The sequence below is a fragment of the Theobroma umbraticum genome, unplaced genomic scaffold (assembly GCF_002168275.2).
Source record: "Theobroma umbraticum cultivar Fairchild unplaced genomic scaffold, ASM216827v3 scaffold_55.0, whole genome shotgun sequence".
NCBI classification, from domain to species: domain Eukaryota; kingdom Viridiplantae; phylum Streptophyta; class Magnoliopsida; order Malvales; family Malvaceae; genus Theobroma; species Theobroma umbraticum.
Window position 1 is genome coordinate 3,507,365 of NW_018397270.1, and position 25,102 is coordinate 3,532,466.

At 33.6% G+C, this 25,102-nt stretch overlaps 3 protein-coding genes across 4 annotated transcripts; 2 read left to right on the plus strand and 1 right to left on the minus strand.

Moving 5' to 3' along the window:
• Positions 1–4,326: 4,326 nt before the first annotated feature.
• Positions 4,327–5,676, plus strand: LOC110426193 (two-component response regulator ORR9-like). The gene is made up of 3 exons (XM_021441356.2): positions 4,327–4,760; positions 4,862–5,132; positions 5,247–5,676. Exons 1-3 carry the CDS (start codon positions 4,373–4,375, stop codon positions 5,437–5,439), a joined length of 852 nt encoding a protein of 283 aa, XP_021297031.1. The 5' UTR covers positions 4,327–4,372; the 3' UTR covers positions 5,440–5,676.
• Positions 5,677–6,128: 452 nt separating this feature from the next.
• On the minus strand, positions 6,129–9,314 carry LOC110426213 (Ribosomal protein L30/L7 family protein). Of its 2 annotated transcripts, none has more exons than XM_021441388.1 (6): positions 9,172–9,314; positions 8,878–9,083; positions 8,119–8,216; positions 7,891–8,028; positions 6,587–6,689; positions 6,129–6,491 (listed from the first exon to the last, which is right to left on the minus strand). In XM_021441388.1, exons 2-6 carry the CDS (start codon positions 9,073–9,075, stop codon positions 6,276–6,278), a joined length of 753 nt encoding a protein of 250 aa, XP_021297063.1. In that variant the 5' UTR covers positions 9,076–9,083; positions 9,172–9,314; the 3' UTR covers positions 6,129–6,275. The 2 variants fall into 2 exon arrangements, with proteins under 2 accessions (XP_021297063.1, XP_021297064.1); XM_021441389.1 differs by having other exon boundaries at positions 9,168–9,312.
• Positions 9,315–10,140: 826 nt separating this feature from the next.
• LOC110426228 (PH, RCC1 and FYVE domains-containing protein 1-like) lies at positions 10,141–18,713 on the plus strand. Its single transcript, XM_021441404.1, has 9 exons — positions 10,141–10,789; positions 11,912–11,998; positions 13,562–13,651; positions 14,302–14,382; positions 14,543–14,737; positions 14,820–16,958; positions 17,197–17,343; positions 17,564–17,946; positions 18,212–18,713. Exons 1-9 carry the CDS (start codon positions 10,709–10,711, stop codon positions 18,342–18,344), a joined length of 3,336 nt encoding a protein of 1,111 aa, XP_021297079.1. The 5' UTR covers positions 10,141–10,708; the 3' UTR covers positions 18,345–18,713.
• Positions 18,714–25,102: the final 6,389 nt, after the last annotated feature.

A 25,102-nucleotide genomic window follows, 5' to 3' on the forward strand; every position in this document is an offset into this window, starting at 1 on the left:
TTGTTTAATTTATTTTATATCATCGATAACACCGTTTTGCTATAAAATAAAATACGAAAATTTCAAGAAAAAATTATCTCGATTATCCAAATTCTTTTCAGTACATTATCCCATATATTTCATTTCTCTAGTTTATTATAGTAATAATGATACCTTAAGTACGAAAATGAGTGACGATAAAAAGAATCACTAGTGAAAAGCATTTTGAAAGAGAAGACTTGATTTGGAAGGGAGCTAAGCTAGAGCACATGATTTTCCCACTTTGGAAAAGTCTGGCACCTGAAATCACCATATCCCTCTTAGGATTTTGATGGGTCCAAACCTCACCCACTCTTCCCATCTTTTGGGATCCCTCTTCCAACCTGTTTTTCCCACATTAATCAAACCAAACCCAAGATTATAATTAAGGGTTTTCCTTCATTATATTGATTGATCTTGACCATTCAAAGAAACAGAACAAAAATATATATAATTAATAATTGAGTTAGACAATGGTGGAGACAATGACCATAAGCATAATTCATTTGCATTTTTAGACAAAAAGAGGGGAAGAAAAAGTGAGTTGGGGTGAGGAAGAATCCGAGGGGATATAGTAGCAAGTGGTCATACTTTGCATATCAATAAAGTGAAAACTCTTCAAATTTTTATATGCAACAATGTAGGTGTCCAAAGCAATTTGAAGTTGGTGCCTCTGGGTACACTGATTTTTTTATTTATATGAATATTTAATGTCTATTAACTTTAAAATTTAAAGTACAGAAGATGCAAGTAGGTACTTTCGTATCATAAATCTAATCTCTGATATCATAAAAGTTAAAACGGAGATTTTCAAATTTAAGCAAATTCTAACCATTGAGTACTTGACGCACTTGGGCATTTGAGGCAAACGTATACTAACAAAAGAAATTTATGCAAATTAATATTAAATTATACAATGAGATGCATGCGAGTACTTTCGTATCGTAAATCGAATATCTTGTATTATAAAAATTCAATTCGAGATCGTTAAATTTGAGCAGATTCTAACCATCGGGGGTATTCGATGCTTGCATATACTAATAAAAAGAAGTTTAAGAAAATTACTATTAAATGAGGTTATTTTATGACCCAAAATATTTAATCTAATTATACTTTTTTTTCTTCTATGTGAGTGTATGGAAAGTTATATTTAAAAAATTGGTTTGTTTCATGTAAATTCATGATACAATGTGACAAATATATGGGTAACAAGGTACATATATTGAGCCTAGAAATATTTTTCGGTGCATACCTTGTTTTTTTTTGTGTTTAACTATGAAAAAAAAAAAAGGGTACATTTTATATACGAGCATCTCATTCGTGGTAAGTGTCTAGGCATCAACAAGCATGAGTAGCCGGTTGTCGAAAAGAACAGACTATCCGCATAGAATATTTTTTTTCTTTTGCAAGAAGCTTTCAACTTTTTTAAATATTTATATCAGATTTTTTAATGAAAATTTTAAGAAAAAATTAAAATGAAATATGACAGTGAAAAATCTTAGTAGGTAAATCCCATAAAAAAAATGAAGAGATTTGTGATAGAAAATCTTCATACAGATATAAATTGATTGAGATAATTTGGTAATTTAGAATCTTTTGTTTATTTTCCATTGAAAACGTGTCTGATTTCTATTATATCTTCTTTATTGTTCATGTTCTTATCATTATATCTTTTCGTTTTTACTATGGAAAATTTGCAAATGTATTAAAGGAAAAGAAAAATTAATTAATTTTCATCAACAAATATCCGAAAACACAAAATCAAAACTGAACTAAAAAAAATAATGAAACAATCTACATCAAGATTAATACGATAATTTTCCTTTGAATAATCCAAAGAAAAATATAATTGAAACAATAATGGTAAAAAAATAAATTAAGAAATAAAAAATATGTGACAATAAAATTAAATAATAAAAAAGTTGATAGTCTTAATTACACTGTCCATTAGATTTTATAAATGAAGAAATTCTTGAATTTTCTTAAAACAAATAATTAAAAGCATAAGGCATTTTAAAAAAAAGCATTTGCATAATGAATTATAATCTAAAATAAAAGAAAAATTAAAAAGCAAAATTTAATGATAATTGGGAAATCCCAATATCAAATTTTTAAACGTAGCAGTGACTAAAAATGCTAAAGTTTAAAATACATGTAAATTTTTTCCAAAAATATATAAGTTAAATGTAATTATAATTTAAAATGGGAGTGATTTATATGGAAAGTAATAATAATGGCTATTATAATAAATTACTTGATATTATTTTTATTTTTATTTTAATTTTGAATAATGCATTAAAGAGCATACATATATTGACACGTATGCGAGTATAGCCACTTGTCACAAAAAGAGACCATCCACATAGGATACTTTCCTCTTATGCGAGAGCCTTTGATTTTTTATATATTTATATTTTATTTTTTATAAAAATTAAAAAAAATTGATTTTAAATAATAATGCATCAAAGAGTATATTATGAGTAGCCGGTTGTCCAAAGAATAGACTAGCCACATAGAACACTCCCCTCCTTTCCGAGAAGCTTTGGATTTCATATATTTATATTAGATTTTTTTAATAAAAAATTTAACAAAATAATTAAAATAAAATATGACATTGGGAAATCTTAGCAGGTAAAATCCCATAGAAAAATGCGGATATTTGTGATAGAAAATCTTGATACAGATACAAGTTGATTGATAAAATTTGGTAATTTGGAATGTTTTGATGAGTTTCCACTGAAAACGTGTCTGATTTCTATTTCTCCTTTACAAATGGCCTTTTGTAGGAGATGCAGATATCCATAGTAATATCAAATAGAATATCTTGAAACTGATTTTACCTGTAAGATTTTTTTTTTTTAGGAAAAAGGAGAAAACATAAATTTTTAATAAAAATTTTGTTTGAAATATGCCCGTTGAAAAATTCCGTTATAAATTCATCGAGAATATAAAAAAAAATAATTCTGTCGAAAATTTGATGGAAATCTAAAAAAATTATTCGGACGGATTTTTCTCGATAGAAATATTTTCGTTTCGGATAATTAATATTTCTTTTATTAGTGATTAGACACTAGAAAAAAAAATATAAAGCAAGTGACTCATTTTATTTATTCTTTTATTGTTTCTAATAATTTCCTTGAAATAATTTTAGATTTAATCCTTTTTCCCACAAGACAATCACAGCCTAAGACATGTTTCAATTTGGCCAAAAAAGAATAAAGAAAAACAATGATTGACTAAGCAACAAAGACTGTTGATACAGACACGAAGTGTTGGAAAACCTAATGATTTGAATTGAAGTTTCCTAATAAAAGTTTTCAATGCAAAGGACCCACGAATGCTCCCTTGAATGTAAACACAGCATGGGAAATCACCAGGAAAATATGTTGGGGAATTGTTTGCAGATTTACTGTATCCAGAAAAGCAAATTGTGAGAAGAAAAAGTAGGTATGGAAATTGATTTCCATTGCCAAGGACCCCCATTGTAGGCCCTGCAAATATTTTGTTTTTCTCTTTTGCCTAAAGATTACATTCCCATCTCGTTGTTGTAAGGCACCAAATGTCACTAAAAAAATAAAATCGTACCAAAAGATAAAACGGCGTGCATAATTTTAGATATTTTTTTCTTCAAGACTGTATTTTCATAGCATTGGTTGCGAAATTTGATTACTATGTATAAGAATATTTTTATTGAGATCATGTTTGATTAAACGAATATTAACGAATCGTGATTAAGCGGGCAAGAATGTCTCTGGAAATCTAAAGTCAAATCAAAATATAAAAATATAAAATGAAATTATTTTATAATCACTAAGAAGTAATATCGATTTTTAGTTATATCTTCAATGATTCGATTTCAATGAAAATTTACGAGTTTTATATTAAAAGTTTATAAATATGGGTAGGTCTTCTACTTGTTAATAAAGAAAAATAAGTATTTTTTTAATCTTTTGATTTTAATTTTTTTTACTAAAAAAAGTCAAAATGCATGCACTTTGCTAATATCTCATTTCCTTAAAAAAAATTATTTAAAAATCTTATGTAGGAATCTTGACCTACGTAGAGTTTGGCCAAGTCATGTAATTATATAATTTTAATTAAATTACAAATTAAAAAGGAAATTTTTCTATTTAGAGAAAAGATTTAGACAAAGTCCCATAAAAATTAAATATAATTTGAGGTTGTTAGCAAAAATAATTTAAGAAATATGAAGCACGTGCATGGAGAAAGGTCTGAAACAGTAGGCTTTACCTCCCATGGGAAAGGCCAATATTTGTGGCTCTAAGGGCTAATCAAAGGGTCAAGGAGAGTATTATTGAGGGAAGTCTCTAAAGTCTTTCGAAAACTATTAAAAATGGAAAACACACCACCTTCTTTGCTTGTTGTCCAATTCAAAAATCAACCTAGAAGATCCGGGAGATTCTGGATGAAATCTGCCGGATCTTGCTTTCCAAACTGTCAGATTTTCCAAAAGGATTTTGCCCATCTTCCCTATATGGCCAACCATTTAAAACTCACCTCCCCATTTCTTCTTTCTCTCCATTCTCATCCTCATCCTCATCCTACAACATTCTTCTGCTTCACATCTTTCTTCTTCGTCTTTGTTCTTTGCTTTGTTGAATCACATCTTTATCTAGTTATGGGGATGGTTACTGAGGCCCAGTTTCATGTTCTTGCTGTTGATGACAGCCTCATTGATAGAACGCTCATTGAAAGGCTTCTCAAGACTTCTTCTTATCATGGTATATTGTTTTTTATAAACCTTTCTTAAGCAAGGGTTACAACCCTTAGGTGCCAAGCTTGGAGACTGATTTTTGGTTTTCTGTTTGTGATTTGATTACAGTTACTGCAGTTGATTCTGGAAGTAAGGCTTTGGAGTTTCTTGGATTGAATAGCAGTCATGAAGATGAACAGAGGAATCCAAGTCCTGCATCTGTTTCTCTTGATGAGGATCAACATCAGCAAGATGTGGAAGTCAACCTGATCATCACTGATTACTGCATGCCAGGAATGACAGGCTATGATCTCCTAAGAAGAATCAAGGGATCTTCATCTTTCAAAGACATACCAGTTGTCATCATGTCTTCAGAGAATATCCCATCAAGAATTAGCAGGTTAGGGAACCTTTTTGCCATGAAAGAAGTTTTAAATAGCATTTCCTATTCAATTACTTTCAATGTTTTGATTACAGTAAGCTGACATGAATTGGTTTTGAATGATTGAATCAGATGCTTGGAAGATGGAGCTGAAGAGTTCTTCTTGAAGCCAGTACAATTATCAGATGTAAACAAGCTTAGGCCTCATCTGATGAAAGGAAGATCTAAAGAAATGCAACAAAACATTAACAAGAGAAAGGGCATGGAAGAGATTCTCATCCCTGATAGAACAAGAACAAGATACAATGAATTGGAAGTGGTCTGATCAGCAAATTAATTAATAGGAATTACTTTCTCAGAAAAAGTTTCTTGATTATCTCTGGTTTTCTATTCTTTTTTCCCCTTTGACTCTTTGCTTATACAGAATCAATGTATAGGATTTTGGTTTCGTCTCAGACAAGAGAGAAAGCTACCTGTCATGTTTAGGGTTATGGAATATAGGTTGCACTGTAAAATACCAGAAGGAAAAATATAACTCAATTTTGTTGGTTCATTAACAGAATATGTTCCTCTTCATTTCCCAGTGTCAGATTTCTCTATTTCAATTCCAGATATGTTATATTCTTCATTACTTGTGTCATATCTCTGGTTGAACTGAGAACAGATTCTTCCCAGAGGCCTAAAGTAGAATTCTCTCCCTTTCCATTAATATTCTAGTGGACATTTTGCAAACAGAAGCTTCATTTTCACTTTAAACTTTAAACTTCATAGCGAATCAAATGCCTAAACCAACATTTGTCTACATGATTAGAAATAAAAATAATTACAATAATAATAAATGATTAGAAATTCTCATTTCTAATTATTTTCCTTCTCTTTCCCCAAGTTTCTCAGTAACCAAACACTATTATGATTTGCAAAATGCACAATCCAATTATAAATCCCCCCTCCCCACAAGGCAAAAAGGGCCCAAAAAAAAAGAAAGAAGAATAAACATCCATAGGAACTCTCCAATAAGTAAGAAATGATAAATTAGCATTGATTATAGAGATGAACAAAACCAAAGTTGTTTGTCAATTCAAAGCTGGATTACATTCCATTTCAGATCATTGAAAGCTACACATCAAAATTTTCTTATATGTAGGAACTAAAATATTCAAGCTAATTCATCTTGCTGATTAGGTCATTGATTTCATCTTCACGATTACCGGCATCTCCTCCTTCCTTGTATGGCTGTTTCTTCCCTTGGATTACTCCTCCTGGCTTACTGAGCATAAGGGGTCCCATAAAATGATTAACGTCCTTGAAATGTGGACCAACATTTGCAATTTCGTGTACAATATCTTCGATGCATATGATGCCATACTTCCCCAATTCCTGACAAAGGAGTTTTAATTGCAAGCATTATGAACCCGTGGACAAAGTTAAACTAGGAACTTCTTGCTAAGACTTGGTTAAGACAGCTATGATACCTGTTCAATAATATTATTATCTGTCAGAGGAACTGCTTTCTTGTTGATCCTTGCATAGCCCTTCTTGTAAATCAGCTCCTTCACATTCTTAAGATTAGGATATCTGCAAGAAACAATCTTAGAACCATGAATCAACATTCTTAGGGGTAACTATAAGTTAAAGAAACAAAACCAAAAGAACTAAGCATAATGTAGTTGACCTGTCTAACTGAATCTGGAAGTGGCCAATCTAAATGCAACAAAACTGTCATAACTAGCCTAAGTTAATGAAGGCTCAGCCATATACCTACAACCATTATAAAACCTTTAACAATTATCTAAAGCAAAGCCTGTTTGAATTTGACACATAACTGCCAATTATTTCCAACTCACTGATGCCACATATATTCAAGATGATCTCTATGCAAATTACGGATGATAATCTGACAAATTTTTCCACCATAAGCAATGATTACATATGGCCTATATATTTCGATACACTACTAGAACCTAATGACGAAAGGAGGACTTCTGCATAAGAATAAAGCCATTATGGGTTCAGAATTAGACAAAGAGTCCTCCTTGTTTTTCTTTCTTCTTAAGGACAGATGATCACTAATTACAGCAGGTAGCAAATTCCTCCAAAACATCCTCAACAAAGAAAATCTCATGAAGCTCTTTTCAATCAGAGTGCATTAGTGGGCTCTGCCTAGGCCATATGCCTTAATTATCCAAGCTAAAAGCTCTGAGGTCCACTACAAATTAATAGGCGACCAACCTCAAAATAAGAGTATCTGAATTATTAAACACATTAACAGGTTCACAACATAACGTTACTAATAGATGGAAGATAAAAATTAATGTAATACAATATTAGCTCGATAAAAAGTTCACAGAAAGCAATGGCTGATACCATTACCAAAAAGGCCAATAACAGATCACTTCGTATTTCTAGCTAGTAAGATGATTAAGAACAATTAGCTATGGCAAGTTTCATAACTCACTTCAAAAAAATAAGAAAGATATGCATGTTCATTTAAAGATGGGTCAAAGCCATTTCTTATCCCAAGGTGCATGCAAACCCTCTTGCATTGTGATTCAAATGCATCTAAGCATGCAATTAAAAGTGATGGCCCAAAACAAAGGATATGAAAATGTAGGTAATAAAACTAGCATCATAAAGCGATTATAAGCATACACTTGAGAATAAAAATCATCATCACACATGAAGTACCCCCTTACAATGTTTTCACCTCATAAGATTCAGCACGTTACCTTAACCAAAAAAAAAAAGAAATGCAAAGGAACAAAGGTTGCTTTCATACCCATATGTGACATATGGCTCCACCTTCTGCAGCATTTCTATTACACCCTCAGTTGCCTTCACAAAGACGCCACTGAAAACTCTCCTCAACCTCAGGTTGTATAAGATCTTCCTAGTTTTTGGATGCATGTCATTTTTTCTGTAAAAGTAAATATATACAAAAGATTAAAGATGGAAAGAATTAAAAGCAAAGATATTGAAAAAGGGCAAAGGGAAAAATGTAACCTACCCTTGTATACGGATAACGAAAAGCAACTTTGATCTCGGTTTTGATATCATTGACTTTGGTCTCTTTGCCCTCTGTTTGAGTCTGATTAGGTCCAACTCCTAAAACCACCAAAAAAGAAAAGATTTAAGATAATCTTATTTTCCTTCAGAAGTGGCACAACCACTATAGGTATATGTGACCTGTGCTGCTACAGTACTATCCTCGAGCTCAGCTCCCAAAAGAAAAAAAAAAGGAAAATTAAGCTACTTGCGCAAGACTTAATCAAATCTCAGTTTTCATTACTCAAATAAGGAGCTTGAACTCAGCTCAAGCTTCAGTTCAAAACTCGAACAGAGTTCGAAAACATGTAAATAAATACTCCTATATCATCTTTATGCATGGATATTGTATTATATATATATATATATACATATTAAAAATTTAAAAGCTCCATTAGGCTCACAGGTTGCTCAAGCCCAGTATTAAAACACTGGAACTTGGCTCAATTCATTACTTTAGCTAGTAAAGGTCGAGCTTCAGCTTCACTCCAACTATGAACTAATCGAGTTTGAGTATGCAACAAGTAGTTTCACTCATTTATACCCTTATTATTATACCCAAGTAACAATACAATACTATAATGAATTCCACACTAATTAGCAGTAAAAAAAGTAATAAATTTTCCAAAACAAAATTGCATTTAAATCAACAGTAAGAACCCATTTAAAAAAAATGTAAATTTGAATGGTAAACTAAAAAAGAAAATACAGTAATAATTACCTGGGCTCTAAATTCCTTTATGAACTGCTCGGGTCTTTTGATGTCAGGAACATCGGATTGCTTCTTGCTTTTCTTCGCTCCATATTTACCCAACTCCAACTGGGTCTTCCTCGTAATCGCCAACTCATCTTTTATTTTCCTTTTCTTCAATACTACCTCTGACACATATGGCATTGGTTGTCCTTCCCCTTCCGCCATTATCTTTTCTGTTTAATATAATAAAAACATAAATAAGAAATTTACCCAATAGAAACGAAGCAAAAAGAATCAACAATAAAAGTGAAGCTTACCCACCAAAAGGAGTAGAGCTACGGCGGCGAAGCTATGGAGCAACGGCGGCGGTGGTGCGGAGTGAAGAGGCGGCAGAGACCCTCGAGAGTTTGAGAGAAGAGGGATTGGCGGCAGAGAGTGAGAAAGGGGAAAGGAAAAAATTAGGTATCTTATATAAATGAGGGTGTAAAAGATATTAAGTAAAAGTATCAGGAGTATTTTGGTAATTTAAACTGGATAAAGAAGGGTGGGTTTATAAAAATCCTAACCCGCCCCGGCCCGATTATCGTTCGGGTGAAAAGCTTGCTACGGTCCGTTCATGTCCCAGAACTGGGCTTGGGCAGGTCTAGGCAGACCACTTTCATTTTCAAAATCTTAGGGATTGAACTTAATTTATTTATTTACATTTAACGATATTTTTATAATTTTATCAATAAAATTAACAATCTAATACTTTGTAATATAAAAGATTATCTACACGATATTAATTGATATAAAATTATCAAAATATTTTCTATTTAACCCTTACTTATTTATTCATGATATTTTTGTAAACTTATATCGAATAAAATTAAAAATTTAATCTTTTGATAATATCAGAAATTATCTATGTGATATTGGCAAAAAAATATATAGATGATGTTAAGCAAGAAAATATTATAAAATATCATGAAAAAAAATTGAAATTATGAAGATAGTGAATAGAGCTTATCCAAAATAATAAAGATAAAGAATAATATAAATTATGAAAAAGGTATTACATTAGGGTTGAAAAATGACGTGGCGAAAAAGGATTGGTGACTTGACTTTAAAGTGAAAAGGATGGTCAAAAAGTTGACTAGAGAGTAGGCAAAACTCTACCGCATTCAATACAAATCAATCATTTTCAACAAACTTTTCCCATCAGATTCTTTCTCTGTCACAGTTTCACTCTCTCTCTCTCTACTTAAGAGCTCGCCTCCTCCACTTAAGTGCCTTTCTCAGGTGATCAGCCTTTCTTTTCTTTTTTCTCTCTCTCATTTTCTTTTTCCTTCGCATTTTCCCTCATTTTCTCGAAAAGAATCCCTCGAGCCAAACGGACTTTAAAAAAAAAACAAAGGGAAAGGAAAAACGAAAGTGGAAAGAGAATCTTCGTATTCTTCACCTTTTTTCCACCTTTACTCTCTTTGTCTCTTTTGCTTCACCAACCTAGTCGCCATTTTTGTTCCCCTAGTTTCAGTCGATTTTTTCAAAAAAAAATTTAAATATATTTTTTAATCTCTCTTTGTCTCTTCGATTTCAACTTTGTCTTTTGGTTTAAAACTGAACTGCAAAGTTGCTTCTAACCTGATTTTTTGAAGGAATTCTCTTTTCGAGTTTAGATTTTCGAAGTTCGTCGCTAATGTGAAATGCGGGGTTAGCTGTGATCGAGCTAGGGTTTTTTGGAATGAACCAAGTGCGTTGAAAAGGGGGAGAGAGAGAGCCAAAGCAAAAGAGGTTTTGGTTGTTTGTTTGCGGTTGCATTGAGGGAAGTGATGGAGTTGAGTAGGGTTTGTTTGGTTGAAAAGTCAGTTATTAGTAAATGCTGAAGACGGAAAGGATGGCTGCGGTGACGGCGGAGCAGTCGAGGGTGGCGGGTGTACCGGAGAGGGACATTGAGTTGGTAAACTGTTTATTTGATTTTGTTTAGAATTTATTTATTACTTTTTCTTATAAAAGAAAAATGATTGGATGTAGCTAGATAGAGTAACGTATGCTATCACTTTCTTCTGATATAATGTGTTAGTTTTGTTTGATTATTTGTGCTGTTAATTGACAATGTGGAAAATGGAAAATGGTTGTTGACTGCAAACAATTTGGATATTGTTTATGTTGTATCACTATTATTATGGGCAATGTTGTGTAAGTTCTGTTTGCTAGCTGTTAAGTGTGTTGCTAATTGGGAATTGTTTTTGTTTTCTTTTTATTTGGATAATGGAGTTGGATTGACTTCGTTTGTAGGTTGGTGGGTTTTGATTTTGTTGTTCTGTGGAATGGTTGTTACCTACTACAATGATGTGGGAAAAATTTGAATTTCTTGTTTGAATGATATATAAATATATATTAACTGAATGGTAGCATTTGAATGCTGGGGATGGCATGACCCATTAGCCCTGCCAGCCCCCAATTGATGAGGAAAAAGAATTCGTTTTGTGTAAAAGAAAAAGAAAGAAGAAGATAAAACATACTTTAAGAAGAAAAGAAAACTAAACTAGGGAATAGATTTAGCCAAATATTGATTTTATGATTGCTCTATGCAGGTATAATTTGTACAAGTAATATGAAACTTGATTGCAATGCATTGCTTGAGAAAAATGTGAAATAGATCATCTAGATTGTATGAGTTTTTTCTGTGTTGCCATGTTAAGTAAAATATTGAATTATGTCAATATTAACTGGCACAATTAGTCATAACTTAGTTGAAGCTTCAGTATGAAACAAATCTGACTTCCAGTATCATTGTTTCTCATAAATTTTATATCAAATCAAAACAGCATGGAAATGTATTGTCATTCTCCCGTTAGAATTATTTTTGGTTTCTGGTGGACTCCCCCATTAAGCAAAAGTGTAATGTCCACTGATTTTTCCATTTTTGTTGTTTCATTCTTGCATTAATTTTGTGATCTTATTTTATTTCCTCAATAAATTCCTCTTATATAGATTTACAACCAGCAGTCTGAAATTCAATTTGCATGTTGGATTTTCTATGTTTTAATTCATATTTTTTATTTTTGTATTACCACAGGCCATCACTGCCCTTAAAAAAGGAGCGCCATTGCTCAAATATGGTCGTAGAGGAAAGCCCAAATTTTGTCCCTTCAGGCTGTCCAATGTAAGACCAAATGTATTTGAAGATTCATGTGTTAAGTGTTGTATTTATTTATGTGACTTAAAATCTGAAAATTTGACTGTTGTGTAGGTGGCTATTTATTAACTATTTCTCCATCTCCATTTAGCTTTGCTGCATAGAAGTCATCTGTGTATGCGACTAGCTCTATGTTTCTTTGCTTTTGGAAAACTAGATGATATTTATTACTTTGTGTTATGTTAGATGTCTGGATGGATGACTATTGTACTGAAAGCGAATAATAGAAATTAGTGATGTACCTGTCTTGGGGAAGGGGGTGTTATATGATCTCTCCTTAGTGATGGAATGGTTTTGGTATGTGTTGAGCAGATTGGTTTACCAGAGTTCAGATTAATACAAATAAAATTTCTTGTTTATGAACCTCTGCTTTATTTTTTTTTTCTGAATAATTTTTCACAAAATTTTAGAATCCTCCATACCCACAGTTTCATAAAGCCTTAGGAAAATGTTTGTAAAAACCCAAACAAGTCACATGTTATGGCCACCTGAGCTTCCTATATGTTAGGCATGCAAGAAAGGTAACTTCTAACAAAATGGTGGCTTCACATTCACACATGTGAGCTACTAATATTTCTTGACATTGCCTGTTTCTGATCAACTAGGTGTGGTGGGTTATGTTGCTTAAAAGTTGTTTTACTCTAAATCTTTGTTGTAACATATGCATATTGAATACATATTGGGCACTTAGTTTTTGCTTGGTCGGTAGGATGGAAAGTAGGAAGGAAAATATTCTAATCCAATGGTTAAGCTAGAAAGTGGGAAAGTGATTGTCACACCTAACTATTAGATTGAAAATCATTCCATCCTTCCTACCAAGGAAAGCCTTAGAAATGGGTTTGAGGATTCGACCTTATAAGTAACATTGCTTACAAGAGTCATATGTTTCAGTACAAATGAGAAACTTGGAAATTGTTCATGGAGACATGTATGTTATTGTATCACTGAAGATCAACCAATGATTAGAAGTGAACCTTTAAGCTTGTAATGAGGGGACTCTGTATAAGGGCTTTGATACTTGCTGGAATTACGGTTGTGCACAATTTTTATCCTTAGGCATTTCTATGTTTATACTGGATTTTGAGGTATTTTTGCTGTCAGATTCAGTGAGCTCTTTGCTTTGATAAGAATGTGTGTGAAGTTTATCGGGTTATAGTGAGCATGAGAGAAAAATCAGACATACAAAACCCGTATAACTGTTCTGGGAAGAAAAAAGAATACTATTTTAAAGGAGGAATAACAGTCCTGGGTTGGGTTACCTTAATAATATTCTTTGTTATTCTTTATTATGCTGCTTTTCTGAGCAATTATATATGGTCTATGACATTTGTCCAACTTGTGAATGATATTTTCAGACTAGATGCAAAAGACTACTGTGATCTGTGTACATGGAAATTTGTTGGCCCATGTCACTTCTTTTGTTTCTTTCTGGAAGAACAGTTATCTTGATGCTGTATGCATTGAGAACCTACTGTAATATACCTATTCCAAACTCTACATACCACATGTCTTTTCCTTGTTTCTTTTCAGGATGAATCTGTTCTAATATGGATCTCTGGAAAGGAGGAAAAATACCTTAAACTAAGCCATGTCTCCAGAATCATACCTGGTCAGCGAACAGTAAGTTTATCCCTGTCACACTTTTCTGCGCCTCTTGTTTGTTACGTGTGTCAATTATATCCAGCACTAAAGAGTAAGCCTACATAAGTTCAAGTAATTTTCCTCAAGAATGGTTATGCAATGTTTTAGGGTTATTGCTTTCACATATTTTTGAGTGAGATTATTCTTTTCCTGAATTTGAATTGCGGGTATGTGTTTGCTTGTATTTTCCACTGGCAAAATTCTAGATTTAAAATGATGTGTACTTGGTTGGGTCAGAATTCCCAATTACAGGTATTAATAACATGGTATGCCTTTTGGTAGATTACTGTGTTTCATGCATTTAGCTATGCAAACCAAAACTGACCGGAGATGTAATGCAATGTAATGTAATAGTTTTGTTGACAGTAATTCATATTTATAGTATACATGTTCCAGTTGCATGACTGCTGAGTTATGACAGAGATGCATTTAGATGAGGGGGGTTATTTTTCCCGTTTCTGATGTGAGAATTTTAATGAGGTGGAATACTTCGTTGATTCTAACTAAAGATTTCAATGCTGGAGTTCATTAATCAATTCCATTTTTCATTCTACTGATAAGAAAATCAAAGTAGTATCTCTGTTGTGTTTTGAATTTTTTTTGATCATTCTTTACTTTGCTTATTGCAGCCAATATTTCAGAGGTATCCTCGGCCTGAAAAAGAATACCAATCATTTTCTCTTATATATAATGATAGGTCACTAGATTTGGTAAGCATTCCGTTTTATTCCTTGCTAGACTTGTGTTGCATCTAATTTCTAGTAGTTTGGTTCTTCATACATGCTTAATCATTTCAGTGTTGATTAATTACCAAATTTTGGGATGAAAATATTTTTATAGTCCATGAATCCAACTTCTCTTTTGTACCAGATTTGCAAGGATAAAGATGAAGCTGAAGTCTGGTTTACAGGTCTAAAGGCACTGATATCACGTGGTCATCATCGGAAAGGAAGAGCTGAATCAAGAAGTGATGGAGTTTCGTCTGAAGCTACTAGTCCTAGAGCACATACCCAAAGAAGTTCGCCTCTGAGCTCGCCATTTGGTAGCGGTGGTAGTTCACAGAAGGTCTTTTTTATTCCTTGATTTTCTGTGCTGTACTTCAATGTTTTATATATTTTGTGAGTGAATTCTCTTGTTCCTGATATAGGATGGGATGGATCCCCTTCGCCTTCATACTCCACATGAGAGTCCTCCTAAAACTGGTTTAGAGAAGGCTTTATCTGATGTAATGTTGTATTCTGTGCCTCCGAAGGTGTTATATCCTTCAGAATCTGCTTGTGGATCAATCCATTCTCTGTCATCAGCAGGCTCAGATGGAGCAGCTGGGCGCATGAAAGGTGTGAATGGCGATGCTTTCAGAGTTAGTTTATCAAGTGCTGTAAGCTCCTCAAGTCAGGGGTCTGGTCAATATGATGGTGATGCTTTAGGGGATGTTTTTATATGGGGTGAAGGCACTGGTGACAGTGTATTGGGTGGGGGAATACATAGAATTGGAAATTCCTGTGGTGTTAAGATGGATTCTCTTCTGCCTAAAGCTTTGGAATCTGCTGTTGTTTTGGATGTTCAGAACATAGCTTGTGGTGGGCAACATGCTGCTTTGGTAACCAAGCAAGGAGAGGTTTTCTCTTGGGGAGAGGAATGTGGTGGTAGATTGGGGCATGGTGTGGATTCTGATGTCTCCCATCCAAAACTTATAGATTCTCTTAAAAATATAAATGTTGAACTCGTAGCATGTGGGGAGTACCATTCTTGTGCTGTAACACTTTCTGGTGAAATGTACTCATGGGGTGGTAGTTCTTGCAATTTTGGTTTACTTGGCCATGGATATGAAACAAGTCAATGGGTTCCAAAGAAATTAAATGGACCTTTGGAGGGAATACATGTTTCATCAGTGTCCTGTGGACCATGGCACACAGCTGTTGTCACTTCTGCCGGACAATTATTTACTTTTGGTGATGGAACATTTGGTGTTTTAGGACATGGAGATCGTAAAAGTGTTTCTGTACCCAGGGAAGTGGAGTCCCTTAAGGGCCTACGCACTGTGCGAGCAACTTGTGGTGTTTGGCACACTGCTGCTGTTGTTGAAGTTATGGTTGGCTCTTCGAGCTCCAGTAATTGCTCTTCAGGAAAACTTTTTACTTGGGGGGATGGTGATAAAGGTCGTCTTGGTCATGGTGACAAGGAAGCTAGATTGGTGCCCACTTGTGTTGCTGCACTGGTTGAGCCTAACTTTTGTCGTGTTGTCTGTGGGCACAGCATGACTGTTGCACTAACAACCAATGGCCATGTCTATACTATGGGTAGCCCTGTTTATGGGCAATTGGGGAATTCTCAAGCTGATGGAAAACACCCTGTCCGTGTTGAGGGAAAGCTTACAAAGAATTTTGTGGAAGAAATAGCTTGTGGTGCTTACCATGTTGCTGTTTTAACTTCAAGAACTGAAGTTTACACTTGGGGAAAGGGTGCAAATGGACGATTAGGTCATGGGGATACTGATGATAGAAGTTCTCCATGTCTTGTTGAAGCTCTAAAAGACAAACAGGTCAAGAGTATTGTTTGTGGCACTAGTTTTACTGCAGCTATCTGTCTTCATAAGTCAGTCTCCAGTATTGATCAATCGAAATGTTCTGGCTGCCGCCTTTTGTTCAATTTCAAAAGAAAACGTCATAACTGTTACAATTGTGGACTCGTATTCTGCAATTCATGCAGCAGTAAGAAGTCTTTTAAAGCTTCCATGGCACCAAACCCTAACAAACCTTTTCGTGTCTGTGATAATTGTTTTGCCAAACTCACAAAAGCTTCTGAAACCAACTCTTCAACCCATTATGCTCTGAGTAGAAGAGGGAGTATGAATCAGGGACTAAATGAAGGTGTTGAGAAGACTGAGAAGTTGCATTCAAGAACCCATGCCCAACTCAGTCGAAATGGTTCCATTGAATCATCTAAAGAATTGGAAGGTGGATCTTCTAAAAGAAACAGGAGATTGGATTTTAATAGCACTCGAGTTTCACCTTTTCCGAATGGAGTTTCTCAATGTGCTCCGCCAAACAGTTCCAAAACTTCGAATGCTTTATTTGGGTCATCCAAGAAATTTTTCTCAGCTTCTCTTCCTGGATCACGGATTGTATCTAGAGCGACATCACCTACCTCTAGACGATCTAGCCCACCTCGTGCTACAACACCAACACCAACTCTGTCAGGGTTTGCATCAATGAAAGTTGTTGTGGATGATGCTAAAAGGACAAATGATGGTCTAAGTGAAGAAGTAGTTAAATTAAGAACTCAGGTATTTTTACAATTTAAATTATCTGTAGGGGAATTTTCTCTTGTTAGATCATACATTGCCTTTAGTTCCATTCTTTTCCAGCATTATTTGTTTACAGCCCGTAAGTTAGTAGCAAGGAAGCTCTAGAGTTAAATGCTAGAATGGAATAGAATAATTCTTCAAGTCTTTTTTTTTTTTCACTTTTTGTACATAGGGTTGTTAAGTTTGTTGGCTGCACCTAATTGGCCATCTGATGTAGGTTGAGGAACTTACACGCAAGGCACAACTTCAAGAAGTTGAGCTGGAAAGAACAACTAAACAGCTGAAGGAAGCCATAGCAGTAGCAGCAGAAGAGACTGCAAAAAGCAAAGCCGCAAAGGAAGTCATAAAGTCACTCACTGCTCAAGTAAGTTAGACTCTTGCCTAATGCCTATATATGGAGGTTCTACTTGCTAGAAAACCCATGCTTGTTTAATTATTGCTCAATCTTGAGCACTGAATTTTGGGTTCCTATACCTGATTTATTGACAATTAATTATGTTAGTATCACTTCATTATGTGGCGAAAGTAAACTGCTTAGATCAGAGTTCGTCTAAATTTTAAACTTGTTTGCTCATGTATGGCAGTTGAAGGATATGGCTGAAAGGTTACCAATTGGAGCAGCAAGAAGCAGCAATTCACCGTCCTTTTGTTATTCTAGTTCAACTCCACCTCGGGATGTTTCTTCTGCAGGCAATGAGCAATTGGGTGGTCCCATGAGTTGCCATGAAATAGATTCAAATGGATCAAACAGCCTTGTGATCTCTAATGGCTCAGGATCTAGTAATCAGCACCTTTCAATTCACACGGAAGTATCTCATTTGGATGGAACAGCAAGGAATAGGAACAGAACTACAAAAGTTGAACCCACACATGGGGATGAATGGGTTGAGCAAGATGAGCCTGGTGTATATATTACCCTTGTTGCATTGCCTGGAGGTGTTAAAGATCTTAAGCGTGTTCGGTTCAGGTTTGTTATAGCCGCTTTCAACTTTCTTCTCTTTTTCTTACATACACATTTTGCACTCAAGAGTAGACCAAGACCAAGATTCCAAGACCTCACTGTCTGAACTAAATGCATAGGGGAAAAAGGATTAGAACATCAATTAAAGGCATTGATTAAACCAATATGTGTCTTGTTAGTAGTGTTGTATTCAGTTTGTTTATTGCTTGTGCTGCTTACAAGCCACAGTTCTCAATCATTTAACTATCGGTGATTGTTCTCATGACTGCAGTCGGAAGCGTTTCAGTGAAAAGCAAGCAGAACAGTGGTGGGCGGCAAACAGGGCTAGAGTATATCAGCGGTATAACGTCCCCTTGGTCGACAAACCTAGTGTTGGTGTGGGGAGGGAAGGGTTAGCTCATTGACCTGCCGGATTCAAGGATTCAGGGTTTCAGAATCTGAAGTTTGTTGTATTCCAGGTTTCGGCTTTTGAGACCGGTAAGGCAGCAAGGTAAGGATGCCCTCAATTTTGTTTTAGTTTGCGGGGGTGTGTAGTAATTTGTTCACGCAATCTTTTGGCTTTGGGCACCTTTAATTTTCTCTGTAAATGTATCTTTGTTTTTTTTTTTGGTTTTCTTTTCTTTTTCCCCTCTAGGAGAGAAGCGCTGTGACGGTTGGTAGAAATGATTGAATTCTTTGTAAGTAGGCTGCGGCTGCGGGGCTTTGTATTCAAAAAACTGATTGTAAATGCCATAAGAAATTACTAACGATTAAGATTGTTTGTATAGCATTCATACACTGAATGCATGTGCTTTCCTCTTTCAATTCTTCTTCAATTTTTTTTTTAATATTTTAGCTTAGCTAAATTTAGAAAACTGCATTAGGAGAAATGTCCAGAGGCCTTACCAAACTTCAATCATCTAGGATAGATTCATCTTTTTTGGAATGGTATCAAAAAAATTCTTAAAATATTTAAAAAAATCTAAATAAATTTTTTTATTTTATTTAATTTTGTTTTTATGTTTTCATTTTAGATTTAATAAATTTTTATTAATAATGGTTGATTAATTATCATTAGTCAAATAATAATTGTCAGTTTTACGTTGATTATGTTGATGTGATCACATGGAAATGTCTCTTTTTATTAATGACAAGTTAATATTTTATGTTAATGTAGCAGCAATTTTAATTAATAGTAATTAATTAATTATTAATGTTAAATGTTTATTTGATTTAAAATAAAAATATAAGAACTTAATTAAACTTAATAAAAATATAGAAATTTATTTAAAGTGTCTTGAAGAGTTTAATACTTTTTTGACCTTTAGCAACTGACACACGATTATTTTAAATAGTTTAACATTATCATTTGTTTTTGAAGGATCAAATAGTGAAATTATATTAAGAAAAAAATACGATTAGAGTAATAACATTGTATGGAAAAAAAAAAGATTAATTTGAACTTGAATTAACATCATCATCTACATGAGTCTGGATCTGATAATTTGATTTAGTGATTGATACGTGATTTTTTAATTTAATAGTATAATTCGAATTTCTCTTTTTTAAGTAAAAATTATTTATATTTTCGTTATAACTTTGAAAAAAAGATTAAATGAAATAGGCAAAATTTTAATTGAAAAACGCTAAACAGTTTTAGAAAACAAATTACAATTCAAGATGTATCATCCAGTCAGAGGCAAAATATTTGTTTTCCGAACCCACATTATTTATAGTTGATGCCAACTATCTAACATCCACATATGACATGTAAAAGAAATGGGTCTTCATCATCAGAAGAGAAAAATAGTTATGGTTTATACTGTTCTAATATCCTTGAAATCATATTCCAAGCTGCCTCTGCAGTCTCGACTCCAGTTTTTTTTTTTGCAACAAGTTTATACAGAAGATGATCTTGTGATATACATGTTAAAATGGCGTGCAACACGAGCTGGTCTTGGCGATGCCATAAAACATAGTCTGGGTTGCTCACGGCTTGGTTGTTCTTCATGACAGTTGCAGGAGGACACTGCTTGGAGCCATCGACATAGCCCATAAGATCAAAGCCATGGAGGAGAGAGCCTTGAACTGTGCTTGCCAAGTCCAGTAGTTTTTATATGTCAACTTCCCCGAGAGTTGGGCAGCATCACTGATGTAAACCAGGCCATTATCTAAGTAGGTAGTTTCAGGGATGATGATTTCAGGGTTAAGAGAGACTGCAGCTATTTTAGCTGCCATTGACAGAGCCAAGAATATGGAAACCGATTTCACTCTGATGTTTAGCTAAGTAGAGCATTCATCACACTACATTATATATAGGATACAAGATAAGGATATGTACAGATATTAAACTTGAAGTTTATAATATATTCTTGAACCTAATAATTCATAAATCTTGATAAATGTGATTCATTATCAATGTATACATGAACCCAATTCTATCACATATTGGACTTGGTATCTTTCTCTTACCTTTCTTTCTTGTGTTGATTTGCGTGAGTGCCGATCATATTCCAACAATACATGCATGCAACTAATTACTGATATATGCATTAAACTGCAGTTAAATCACTGACCTTTAACTGAAGTTTAATTATTGGACTGCAAATGTTGAGAGATGATATAGCAATAAAGGGGGCATTGGGATTTGGGATTAACTAAAATATAACGAGTGGCACATAATTTATAACTATTTCATATACAAGCTGAACAAATGATCCTATTTGAACTCTGGGAATTAGCAGCATTCAGGGAGGTATTACATCTACAAAATGAACATGGTTGATTTTAGTATGTTTTGCCAAGGTGTCTGCTGTAAATTCTCTGCTTACTGTCTAACAAAATAATTCAATCTAATCTTGGTAAGTATAATTATAATGAATTCTGCTGTGATTAGATGTTTGCAATAATTCTTTAACCACTTCTCATGTAAAATCTTGAATTCGTCATTGATTGTAGTATCTGCTACTTAATTTGCTTCTTTGCACTGTAACATTGATTCGTGTTGTATGAAAAAGCTGCATTAAACTTGTAGAACCCTCATGGCAAACATCACCAAGTCCTATCCTGACGTTGAGAATTGAAGTTAATGGTCATGCATTTAAAAGGTACCTGAAGAAATAGAATTGCAACTAAGTTACCAAAAAGTGTTAAAAAAAATTAATAAAAAATAAAAATCTTACATTAAAAAAAGAAGCAAATGCCACATTCTTATCTAAATGATTAAATAGTGAAATCACATTGAAAAAAGATAAATTTGAAGCTAGAATTTGCTTCAAGGCTACATTTTACCATTATTCTTAATTTAAACTTTCCTATTGAATTGAATGCTAACAATTCATTCACAAGTGGGTTGCAAATATGGTCAAAAGCTTCTTCAATTTCACCCTTTTTAATTCACTGTCTCTAAATTCTTTAGAATGTGGCTTGCAAATACTAATACATTGTCCTGGCTCTTAGGATGGATGGAAACTGATAACAAAAAGAAGTCCATTGCTCCAACCCAAGAGTACGTCCTTTACAGGAAGTACAAGAATTCACAAAAATGGTTCCCCTCGATAAGATTACTTAATCGTAAATTTTTAATAATTGATGTATGATTCTTTAATTTAAAATTAAGATTTGAATTTTCGTTTTCCAAATAAGATGTCAATTGGCTTGTAACTTTGGAAGAAGAAACCTCATACAAGATATTAATATCGTTGAGAATTGAGCATATGCCAGAATGAAAGGATTGCCCATAAGGGCTTGGATCCCATATTTATTACGGACATATAGACATATATATATTTGCCTTCAGAGCAGTATGGCTATCCAAAGATTTGCTAGTAGAGTTTTATACTAAAATGGCTACTAACACGAGCTGGTATTGGCTTTTCCATAGCTCATAGACTGTATCTCTCGAGCCTGAGCACGTCTTACAAGGTGGAAGCGGAGAAGGACACGGCCTGGAGCCATCAACATAGCCTATAAGACCGTAGCCACGGAGGAGAGCCTTGAGCCGCGCTCGCCAACCACTGTAGTTCGACGTTGTTAGCTTCAGTGAGAGTAGAGCAGCAGAATTGATGTAAATCAGGCCATTATCTAAGAATGTTGTACCTGGACTTACGTTTGGCTGCTGCCATTGACAGAGCCAAGAAGAACCCTTTTTCCTTGCGATGATAGCTTTGCATATTTGACAAGTGAAGCATTCATCCGACTACATTATATATATAAGTTGCAGGGTAAGGATACACAATACAGATAATAAACTTAAAGTTAATAATATATACATGAACTTAATTATTTGTGAATTTAAATAAAAGTAATTCGTTATTAATACATACATGAACTTAATTATTCCCGAATTTATATGAATATTAGTAAGAGTCTTTGAATTTAATGTCTTAGTCTGTAATCATCTTTTAAGTAGTATAAATGTATTTATGTAATCTAATAAAAAAAAGGAATGAAGTCAAATGATCCGGTTAGTCTCTATACTTATGCATTTTTTCAAATTTAATCAAATTTAGTACCATCAGTCCTGTACCCATTGTGCTTCTGCCTTTGGCAATGATGGATTACTTAATTGAAGAATTTTTTCTTTAACCTTAGGCAAATGCTACATTGTTATTTAAATGGTTAACCATCTTTAGTTGTTTTTAAAGATTAAATAGTGAAATTACATTAAAAAAAAAACCAAATTAGGTTAAAATGATAACATTGCATTGAAAAAGAAGATAAATTTGAAGCTTTTATTTGAGGGTTAAGAGAGACTGAATCTATTTTATGTGCCATTTACAGAGCCAATAAAATAGAAACCTTTCTCACTCTGATGTTAGCTAAGTGAGGCATTCATTAGACTACACTCTACATAAGATACAAGATAAGGATATTTATAGATATTAAACTTGAAGTTCGTAATATATTTATGAACTTAATTATTTATAAATCTTAATAAATGTGATTTGTTATTAATATATACATAAACCTAATTATTCATGAATCTATATGAATATTACTAGTCCAATGGCTGTATCAAACACCATCATCTTTGGTGGGCGTAAAAGGTAGCTAGGATGCATTCATTTTTTCAGAAAAATATTTAAAATCTTTTTAAATTATTCAAAAAATTTTAAATAAAATTTTTATTATATTCAATCAAGTTATTTTATTTTTAATTTGGATTAAATAGATCTTTATTCACGAATTGATTAACTGTGGTTAGGAAAAATAATATTTGTCATATTGGAAAAGACGGAAAACACAAAAGGACAACTTTTTTAACTAGAAAGTCTATGAATTCACAAAAGTGGTTATTGCTATTTTTAATCAAATAGAGAATACTTGATCGTGAATCAACTTCATTATGCTTATATGTCTGTAATTTAATTTAATAATTGATGCATGACTTTTTAATTTAAGATTAACAGTCGAATCTCCTTTTAAATAAAAAAATTATCATCCTTTATAATTTATTTTCTAAATTATCATGCACATACGTTCATCATAACAGTTGCAGGGCTGGAGCCATCGACATAGCCCATGAGATCAAAGCCTTTGAGGAGAGCCTTGAACTGTGCTTGCCATTCACTGCAGTTTTCCGATGTAAACCAGGCCATTCTCAAAAGTACTTGGTTTCAGGGATGATGATTTGAGGGTTAAGAGAGACTGAATCTATTTTAAGTGCCATTTACAGAGCCAAGAAGATTGAAACCTTTTTCACTCTGATGTTAGCTAAGTGAAGCATTCATCAAACTATATTATATATAAAGATACAAGATAAGGACACATACAGACATTAAACATGAAGTTTATAATATATTAATGAATCTCGATAAAATGTGATTCGTTATTAATGTATACATGAATCCAATTATTCACGAGTCTTTGAATTTAATTTCTTTAGAATGACAAGAAACTTCTTTCTTGTGTTGATTTGTGGGAGTGCTGATCATCTTCCAGAAATATATGCATGCAGCTAATTACTGATATATGCATTATCCTTGGGATGATCTTTATCTGCAGTTTAATTGTGTTGCCAAAATCAAATTGGAAGCAAATAAATGGTAATGCCATTCAGCAGTCAGTGAAGCAAGCTTGGATGCAATGACTGAACCAAATTAAGTAGGAAAATGAAATGAAGAGGAGCTGACTGAGCTGTGAAGAAAGGTCAGAGATGAGAGGCACAAATATTTCTGCCTTTTTACATTTTTCTTTTTGCTGCTTTTGGCAATGAAGGATTACTTCATTTCCCACCAGTTGCCAGGCTAAATGAATAAGGAGTTACAGTTGGCATAGTTAGTAAGTCACGAATCCACATTTTATATATACCCAAAAGACCAGATTATTTGATGTAGGAAAGACCTTATTTATTATTAATCTATCACTAATATGAAATCTATGATATTCTATACCACTCGTTCTTGTTATACGGACTCTTTCACCCGTCGAGAAGAAAGATCCAACTCTTGCTTGCTTGTCATGGATCACATTTCTAACTTAAAAACATGTTTTTAATAATTGAAAACAAAACTCTTACTTATAAACTCATTTCTTTTTAATGTGAGATTTGTGACAAATACAATAACAGTAAAATTAAACAAACAATGCATGATAGAAAGGAAGATGAATAGATGCTAATGGAATGGAATGTGTGGAGACATAAATGAAAAAGGCATGTTTCCAATATAGCAAACTTACAAATATTGCTATTTAAATTAATACTACACATTGGAATGCAATTATGGAAATGTTAAGAGATAATATAGCAATAAAGGACCATTGGGATTAATTCAAAAATAATGAGTGGCACATAATTCAATACCATTTCCCAAAGTTAAATTATACACAAAAAAATGATCTAAAACAACCTAGAGCATTAACAAGCTGAACATATGATCCTATTTGAACTTGGGAAATAGCAGCATTCAGGGTGGTACTAAATCTACAAAACGAACATGGTTGATTTTAGCATGCTTTGCCAAGGTGTCTGCTACTTAATTTGCATCTTTGCATTGTAACATAGATTCATGTTGTAAGAAAAAGCTGCATTAAACTTGTAGAACTGTCATGGCAAACATTACCAAGTCCTGTCCTGAAGTTGAATTGAAGCTAATGGTCATGCATTTGAAAGGTGGCCTCATTAGGACTATGCGACGGTCGGTTGGGACCGCCCAATCGACCACCACCGTCGGTTATTGTA